The sequence below is a fragment of the Cannabis sativa genome, chromosome 1 (assembly GCF_029168945.1).
Source record: "Cannabis sativa cultivar Pink pepper isolate KNU-18-1 chromosome 1, ASM2916894v1, whole genome shotgun sequence".
Taxonomy (NCBI): domain Eukaryota; kingdom Viridiplantae; phylum Streptophyta; class Magnoliopsida; order Rosales; family Cannabaceae; genus Cannabis; species Cannabis sativa.
This window is the reverse complement of record NC_083601.1, coordinates 58,944,663-58,954,052: the sequence shown is the minus strand read 5'-3', so window position 1 is coordinate 58,954,052 and position 9,390 is coordinate 58,944,663. Positions and strand designations below refer to the sequence as shown.

General features: G+C 36.4%; 1 protein-coding gene across 1 annotated transcript; it reads right to left on the bottom strand.

The window, feature by feature from the left end:
- Positions 1 to 274: 274 nt before the first annotated feature.
- LOC133029395 (peroxidase P7-like) lies at positions 275 to 1,775 on the bottom strand. Its single transcript, XM_061101893.1, has 4 exons — positions 1,512 to 1,775; positions 1,225 to 1,416; positions 951 to 1,116; positions 275 to 828 (listed from the first exon to the last, which is right to left on the bottom strand). Exons 1-4 carry the CDS (start codon positions 1,728 to 1,730, stop codon positions 434 to 436), a joined length of 972 nt encoding a protein of 323 aa, XP_060957876.1. The 5' UTR covers positions 1,731 to 1,775; the 3' UTR covers positions 275 to 433.
- Between the last annotated feature and the right edge of the window lie 7,615 nt (positions 1,776 to 9,390).

The window sequence follows — 9,390 nt, the reverse complement described above, 5'->3', positions numbered from 1 at the left end:
AATACAAATTTATTTTATTAAGTAAAAAAGTACAAATTTCTTTTCTTTTTTAAAAAAAAAAAAAAAATCTAAAACTCTTTTTTTAGTATTTTTTTTTTTAATTATATACAAAAAAAAAATTATTAAGCAAAAAAAAAAAAAAGAAATCTTTTTTTATATACTAAATCAAACATGGGATATTAAGTAAGTATTCCCAATATTTATAATGGTTGGCATTTATTTTTCCCAACGGTATATCTTTGTTTCGGTTCTAAATTGTTGGGAAAAATCTCCCCTTAACTTTTTTAACAGTTTTCATTCGGAAAAGCTAATTTTGTAGTACTGCAAACGTTACACACAATATGCATTTGATTGAACATTCTTACATAACCTTTCACTGACTCTTTATTTGAACTTATAAAAGGAAATACATTTTAAACTATAACATCTTCCTCTAGTTGACTTTTCGGCAATTAACTCTGACTTGGCCTTTGTTTCCCGTAAGAGGACTTATGTTTCCCATTTTGATCATACCCATAGCGAAGGCCTTGAAAAATGCCTCGTTGTTGTTTGCGTATCTTTTAACCAGAGAATCAACAGAAGAAGTTCCATTGAAGAGAGCTTGATCTGAATGTAGAAGACCCTTCTTTTTCAGCAAGTTCTTGAAGTAAAGGTTATCAAAATGAGTTGGAGTTTGGTGATCAAGTTCAGCAAGGTTGTCACCGTTATTCCCATTTGCTGGACACTTTCTCTGCAATGACTTGGCGAAAGAGGCTTCGATGGTGTTTGTGTCGTTGTAGATGCGTGCCCTGAATGATGTGCATTTAGCCATACCAATGGTGTGAGAACCTGCAACTCATCAAATATAATTACTTTCTCATTATCACTATCTTGAAGCAGCCAATGTTAAAGGATGTATCTATTGGGGTTTGAAATTAAGGAGAGTTGGTAATAAGTTGGACTAATCGTACCTGAGAGAGCTACGAAGTTCTTTAAGGAAAGCCCTTGTGAAGAGAAACTTGATATAAGACGACTTATGTTAGAGATTGGTGAGGGAATAGATGTGTTTGCAAGGCTCCTACTGGCAGTGGTTGAGTCTCTTCTTCCCAACTTTACTTTCCAGGAAGGACCTCCTAGCTGCAAATATGATTATAATTTCTAATCATATGTAAAAGAATGGCCAAGTACTAATGGCATGGACACATGCCTTTTGTTTTGAAAAAAAGAAGAGCTAGAGTTTATTACATGAACAACAGAATCACGAGCAGCAATGGCTAGTATATCAGCACATGACACTACTCCCGGGCAGGCTTTCTCAAGCTTGGCCTTAATGTGGTCGACCACTTCGTACCCTCTGACCGAGTTGTTGTTGGGAGCTGCTGTTTTTTCTCCCACAAAGTTGGCCGTATCATCTAGCAAAATAGATCCATCACAGCCCTGAAAAAACGAAAGCTCAAAGCCCTATATATTAAGTACTAGTAGTCGATCATGTTTTGATATGACAATTAATGTTGGTTATGAGCTGAACTCACATTGACAAAACAGTCATGGAAATGAAGTCGGAGTAAGGAAGCACCGATTCGTGTTTCGCTTTCTATAGCTGCAGCTACTTCGCCCTTGACAATGGACAATGCTTGAGGACATGTTTGGGAGTAGTGAAGTGGAGTTAGCTTGTTGCCATTAGCACCAAGAAGAAATGCAGTGGCAACGATTAAGATCATTATCAGATCAAGGGAGTTGAAAGAACCCATGTCATAACCAGAGTTGCACACTTTACAACTACAATATATAAGAATATTTCTTAATATATACACGTATAAATCAATGAATTTAATATACATATAAATTGTTAAGGCTTCATTTGTTATCAAATCAATTATTTATTAAAATGTTCAATATCAGTGGTCATCTTTAATTATTTATTACACTATTAATTGTGGCAAATATAATATCTCACCCATATAAATATATAGATACTAAGTTCGCTACCCAAATTCTTTTTGTTTGAGATAGTGATTAAAATTACTTATGAATAAACATCCACAAACAACACAAACTTTCATCTTAATAGTTAATTGTCTAAAGAAAAGTATGTTTTTGCACATTTATTTTTCTATAAGCACCAAAAACAGAGTTAGTGAGAGCTTGAAAAATTTACACTACTTACACTCATTATTAATATGGTCCGAGGCGCAATCCAAGAATATTTTCTAGCAGGGCATAAGTTAAATATATTTTAATAACATCTATTTTCAAAAAAATTCTTTGGCATAGCTGTTATATTTTACCCCAATTCAATGAGACCATGGTTTGACTCTCTCCACCTTCATAATTTTAATTAATTTTAAGTAAAAAATTGTAAGAAGTAGGATTCGAAAAACTGTAGTCTTTTTATGAAGGGAAAACTTTTGGTGAATATTCGCACATAAAAATATATATCCCCAAAGGAGTCAACTGCCCCCTTGCCCCAACATAGGTCCGCCACTAATTAAATAGGGAGGTGCATAATATCGATCCTCTATTTCTTATATGTGTTCAATCCATTTAGTTATTCCGCATATATTAGAATTGTTCATATATCTATAAATTAATTTGTTATAACACAATATAGTTGAGATATACAATTATAAAGTTTGTATATGAGAAGAAGATTACAATTGAATCCCATAATAGTTACTTACCAACATAATACGTTTTAAATGATAGTCTAAAATGGTTTGCATGTTTGTTTGCTTGCTTGCTTTGTTTTTAATTATGTAATGTTAATGATTGGTTAATATATATATAAATTGACAATCTTGATGTGACATAGGATGATAAAGTTACATTTTAGTGAACATTTCCACTTTTACTTTTCATAATTTCATTAGGTACAATGATTCTCCATTATAAGTTCAAAAATTTCAAGTCTAGCTTTTTTGATGTCACAGTATTGTTATGTGTCCTCAAGTGATCATAATTCAATAATTCAGTATGGATGTGAAATAAAATACCATTTTCCTTTGCTTCTTTTTGGCACCACTATTATACTTGTTCACGTTGGACAAATAGTTCTTTTCCAAGTAAACATATATAGCTCCACGTGACTATGTAATTGTAATTGTAATTGTCGTACTTCATCATTTGCAGAAGTGGCCTCCTCTAGCTCTTGCTCGAAGTTTCATTTTTTTGGAGTTGTTAGGTCTCTTTAGTTAGTTACCACTTTACATCACTAGTACTATGTAGAACCTTGAGATTCAAATTATGTATTAATATATATATGATTATATGTGCACATTTTCATGCCAGCTGTTGTCTAAAGAAAATCTCAAATGTCGGCCTAACTTTAAAGGAATAGAGTCATATATTTCATCTCATTTATCAATTAATTTTGAGATAGAATTTCATGTTTTTTGACATGGTATCACAGTCATATTTTTAGTGGATTTTTAATCCATACCTATTCAGATAATTAGTCAGCCGCATGAAATTTAGATAGTGTAAAGACGTTCGAGATCTGAATAAAAATAAAAGCGAGCGAAATAGCACGACTTGTGATAAGGTGATTCAAGATTAGTGAGCAAAAATAGTCAACATCTTAAGGGGAGTATTGGAGAACATTATCCTATATGAATTAAATGTTAAAGTATTGAGCCATATTCAAGAATATGAGCTACTCTAGTCACCACCAATTGATTTTGAAATGAAACTCCATGTTAGGAGTGAGGTTTACAAAACACAAAGTGAGCAAGTGAAACTGCTACTTAATGTTTGGAATACGGATGGAGAAATTATAACAAATGACCCCAAATCATAATGTTTGTTAACGCAGATTTTCGTTAACGATATAAGCCTATTTCTTGATAGGATCACCACAAAAATAATAGAAAATAAAAATAAGAAAAATAATGTAAAGATCACACTAAGTTTTTTACGTGATTTTTTAGTTAAAATTTTGCATAGTCCACGAGTCTAACTTATTAGATTTCTCTCATACAAACTAGGGTTTTTTCTCTCAAGGATTTTTCGTCCATTTTTTAGTACACTCTGCTCCTATTTATAGTAAGATAGAGAGGCAGTTAATTACAATCAGACTCATATCCCATAACAATATTTCCCTAAAATTATGGGATTTATTTACGTCCCACGTAGAATAAATACGGTTATTAATTGAAAATCATACAATTATGATTTATTCGCTTTTACTGGGTCAATATTGACGTGGATTTAAAGACGCTTCAAAGTGTATCTCATTGGGATAGCAACAATAACCCTGAGAGTGAGCTGGAGCTTTTTTCATGTCTTTCTGAGGTTGATAATGTAAATCCCGTCGTTTATGCTATTGAAGACATAACACTTCATCTAACAATCGCAATTCTTGGTTACAAGGTGAACTTCAGCAGTCAACATCATTTGAATGTCAGCTTCTATTTGAGAGAGCTGACTTGACGGAGCAGTGGATCTCATTAAAAGATGTATGAAGCTAATTAGTGAAGGTACAAGGAATGTGCCTTCCTATAGTGAGATGGATCCCTCGCTATTTGTTGTTCAGATTCATCCAAATGTTATACTTAGTGTAAAGACCGCTTAGTTTAATTTGGAAATTAGCAGTTAATTATGTTTAATTATGAAAATTATTTATAGATATTTAAATAATTATTTATACTGTTATTTTTGAATTCTGAATGCAGTTTTTTTATGTCATATAGTGAAATTTCATAATTTTGTATTTTCAGTGTCCAGCATCATGGAACTCGGTGTATGGCTCAGTAGAATCACAAATTAATATTTCAGTATAGTGGGACGGTTTATTTAGACATTGAGAATGTCGGGATTAGTCGGGAATTTAGAGTTTTCCCAAAATACCCCTAAGTACCCTTTTATGCCTTTTATTGTGGAAAGGGCAAAATGGTCTTTTTGCCATTTTGTATGTTTGTCTTTTAGTGAATTTTATGTTAATGGGAAATCAGATTTTTAAAGTTTATTTTGGCTGAAGTAATTTAATAAAACTATCATTTTATCCATTTCTCTAAAAAATCAAAGAAAAGAAGTAACTTTTGCATTTTCTCTCAAGAGCTCTCTCTCTCTCTTTTCGGTTTTGATTGGGGCTGCTAGGGCTTGGATTTTTCTCTGAAATTCTTGATTATTTCAGATTGTTGGTAGTGATTCAAGCTAAGAAGGTATGGTTCTTGAAACCTTCTTGGTGTTCTTGATTTGTTTGATGAAAAATAAGTGCATGCTTGGTGATTTAATGTTGATAGCTGCTGTTGGTTGTTGTTGTTGTTTTCTATAGTTTAAAAATGTTTAATTGAATGAAATAAAATAGATTTTTATGCATGATTAGTTGATTTTAAGCAAGTGTGAAGTTTTAACTCAAAACTATGGTTTTTATGGAAATATGTTGAATATGTTGCTCTGCGTGCTGTTGTTGTTTGCTGCTATCTTCAGAGGCTTAATTATGCATATTTAAGTAGGTTCTAGCAGGTTTTGATGCATGTGAATGGGGTTTATCCAAGCTTGAGTTTAGAACTCAAAGCTTGGAGCTTTAATGGCATTTTTTGTATTTGTGCATGAAGCTTTGTTTTATCACTTGGAAAATGTTTATTAGGGTCTAATTAGCAGGTCTGGAAAGTTTGGTTGAGTTTGGAAACGTTTTGGTTGGAGAATTGATTTTTGGTGTTTTTTGGGTAAAACCGGTTACCCGGATTTTGCAGTAGGGTGAGAAACCGGTTTTTCTCAACTTGTCGTTTTGTGCTAGTTTCGGGTTTTCTGGCAGTTTGTTCTCTGCTAGTTTGGGGTATTTTTGTATATTGATACAGTAGGTTAAGTTTGGTTTGAAAACCTTTGTCCCGGTTGTGATTTAGCGTGGAACTTATCGGTGTTGTAATTTTTACAGTTTAGGAGCCTGTAATCCGCCGAGCTGATAGTTCCACTCAGGTTGACCGGCACACCTGAATTCAAAATTGAGGTAAGATTAGTATAACAGTATGCATATGTATTACTTGTTTAGCGTGCATGTAGGAAGCCTGTTAGATTACATTAGATATGTATTTTGGCTTCGAACCATCCGACTGTGTCACATCGGTACAGGCTAGAGTATGACTAGCAACTGGAGTATGACCAGTGTACCGAGTATAGGCTGACACTATATCACATCTGTACAGGCTAGAGTAGGACTAGCAGCTGGAGTATGACCAGTGAACCGAGTATAGGCTGATACTAGGGTTGGTGGTACTGTACTATTTGACCGTATCACATCGGTTGGGCTAGAGTATGACTAGCAGCTGGAGTATGACCAGTGAACCGAGTATAGGCTGATAGTGTAACACATCGGTACATGCTAGAGTATGACTAGCAGCTGGAGTATGACCAGTGTACCGAGTATAGGTTGTTACTTGTCAATAGTACTGTCTTATGAACGTTTGGGACTCAGTATCGTGTGGGACACGGCAGTTAGGGTTATGGTCAGGGGTATGGGCGTATGATCATAACCCGAGATATATGTATGTTTATGATTTATGCTTTTCTTACTGAGTCTGTCGACTCACAGTGCTATGTTTATGTGTAGGTAAGGGCAAGGCTAAAGCTGAAGAATCGTGAGAGTGAGCCGGTGAAGATTGTACATGTCGGGGCGGTTAGGCCTGGAGCGTACGATCCTCGGGAGAGCAAGGCTTTTTGTAATTAGTCGCTAGGCGACAAGTATTTTGTTTAGTCAGTAAACTTTTGTAAAATGTTTTATAATCGGGATCCCGAGTATTTTTGTATAAATATTTTATAAGTTTAATTAAAAAGCAAAAAATTTAATTAATCACGATTTCCATAAACCTCGTTGATTAGCAACGAGCTGCACAGCATGTTTAAAAATCACGTAATACGCCTATGCTATTTAGGGTGTTACAATTTGGTATCAGAGCCGCCAGGTTGTCTTCCGAAGATCGTCACGACATGTACAATCATCATCAGCAGTTAGCTCGTTCTACGGTTCAGTAAGCTTTTCTTGCTTTAGTAGCTTATTTAATTATTATGAAATAAGAAAAGCCTGATAGGAAGCATGTTAGTAGCCTGATAGTAGAATAGGCACATGTTTTTAATTTCCAAATTAAGTAGCATTAGTAAGCTCTCGTTGGTCATGACCTGATGTGCCAACTCTGGGCTTCGAGGCTGTTTAGACTAGACGGACGCCAGGCGAAATACCAGGAGTCAAGGCAACTCGGTCGGGTCAAATCAGGGTCAAGGAGCTCGTTTCCCCCGAATGTTAGGGGCCGTGGTAGAGGTCCTAGGGGTAGGGCTTGTGGTCGGGGTGATGTTAACCCGCCACAGGCTGCCTAAGCCAATCAGGAAGCCCAGAATTGGGAAATTAGGTTTGCTGAAATGCAAGCCAGAATAGAGGAGCAAGATAATGAGATTCAAAGATTAAGACAGCAGGGTGCTCCTGCAGTGCCTGTGCCAGAAGTTCCAGTGACACCTGCCCCTGTTGTCTAGGCCGAACCAGTAGTAGCGGCGAATAGAATGGAACCCCTGTATGAAGGATTCCGGAAGCAGGCACCCCTGGTTTTTCCTGGGAGGTTTGGATGTCATGAAAGCCGAACAGTGGCTAACAGTGATTACGAGAATAGTGAATTATATGAGTGTGATAGAGTACAATACCCAGTTTGATCGGTTGGCAAGGTTGGCCTCGGGAATTGTGCTAACCGATTCCAGTAAGAAGAAAAAAAATAAAGATTAAGCTTCAGGGGTTACTTGACATATGGTTTATTTGGCCTAGTGTGTCACCCTGGGGAGCCCCGGTTTTGTTCGTCAAGAAGAAAGATGGAACTATGAGAATGTGTATCGATTACAGAGAATTAAACAAGCTAACAATGAAGAATAAATATCCACTACCTAGGATCGATGATCTTTTTGATTAACTTCAGGGGAAGACGGTCTTCTCCAAGATTGATCTCCGATCAGGTTATCATCAGTTAAGAATCCGAGAGGAGGACATTCCGAAGACAGCTTTCCGTACTAGGTATGGACATTACGAATTTTTGGTTAACTAACCAATGCTCCTGCTGCATTTATGGATTAAATGAATAGGGTATTCAAGGATTTCCTCGATATCTGTGTTATCATGTTTATCGACGACATCCTTGTGTACTCTCAGTTAGAAGAGGAGCATGAGTTACATCTTCAGATGGTTTTGCAGCGGCTTCGGGAACACAAGCTTTACGCCAAATTCAAGAAATGTGAATTTTGGCAATCTCAGGTGTCCTTCTTAGAGCACATTGTTAGCAAGGATGGGATGAAGGTGGATCCCGGGAAAATAGAATCCGTTAGGGATTTGCCGAGACCGAAGACAGTGACAGAAATTAGAAGCTTCTTGGGTTTAGCTGGTTATTATCGTAGGTTCGTGGAAGGGTTTTCTAAGATTTTAACACCCTTAACCGAACTTACAAAGAAGAATCAGCGGTTTGTCTGGTCAGATAAGTGCGAAGCTAGTTTTTAGGAGCTGAAACAGAGATTGATTACCGCTCCAGTGCTAGCTTTGCCTTCCCACAAAGAGAAAATTTGTAGTCTATTGCGATGCATCCAAACAGGGTCTGTGGTGTGTGCTAATGCAAGCTGATCGGGTTATCGCTTATGCCTTTCGTCAGTTAAAGGATTATGAACAGTGATACCCGACTCATGATCTAGAGTTGGCCGCGGTGGTCTTTGTATTGAAAATCTGGCGGCATTACCTTTATGGAGAAAGCTGTGAAATCTATACCGACTATAAAAGTCTCAAGTATTTCTTTACTTAGAAAGAATTGAATATGAGACAAAGGCGTCGGTTTGAGTTAGTGAAAGATTACGACTGTGAGATTCTCAATCACCTCGGGAAGGCCAATGTAGTGGCCGATGCCCTGAGCAGGAAGGGTCCCAGGCAGGTAGCTAGCATGATTCAAATCTCACCTCAGTTAGCTGAAGACATGGTTAGATCCAGCATTGAGTTTGTGGTAGGTCAGCTTCACAACTTGACGCTGCAATCTGATCGGTTGGAAAGAATTAAAGCCGCTCAGATGTCTGATCCAGAGTTAGTGAAAATCAGAGATAAGGTTTTGGCTGGTCAAGCCAAGGATTTCTCAGTGTCAAACAACGGAATGCTTCTGTATAAAGCTAGGGTTTGTGTTCCGAGTAGTGTGGAACTCAGGAATGAGATCTTTGAGGAGGCTCATTCTACCCTTATTCTTTGCATCCCGGTGTTGGGTTTTATGCCCTAAATAAAACTCATTTCAATATAATCAGATTTACTTATTAATATAGATCAATAATAACAATTAATGTTGCATGGTTCACATGATTTATTTCATGATTATATGTACATAATGTATAGATTCATCTTAAACCCTTTTCACATACTTGATCCTGTTTATTGTGCCGTCAACACATTGGAAAGTAAACATGACTATGTGA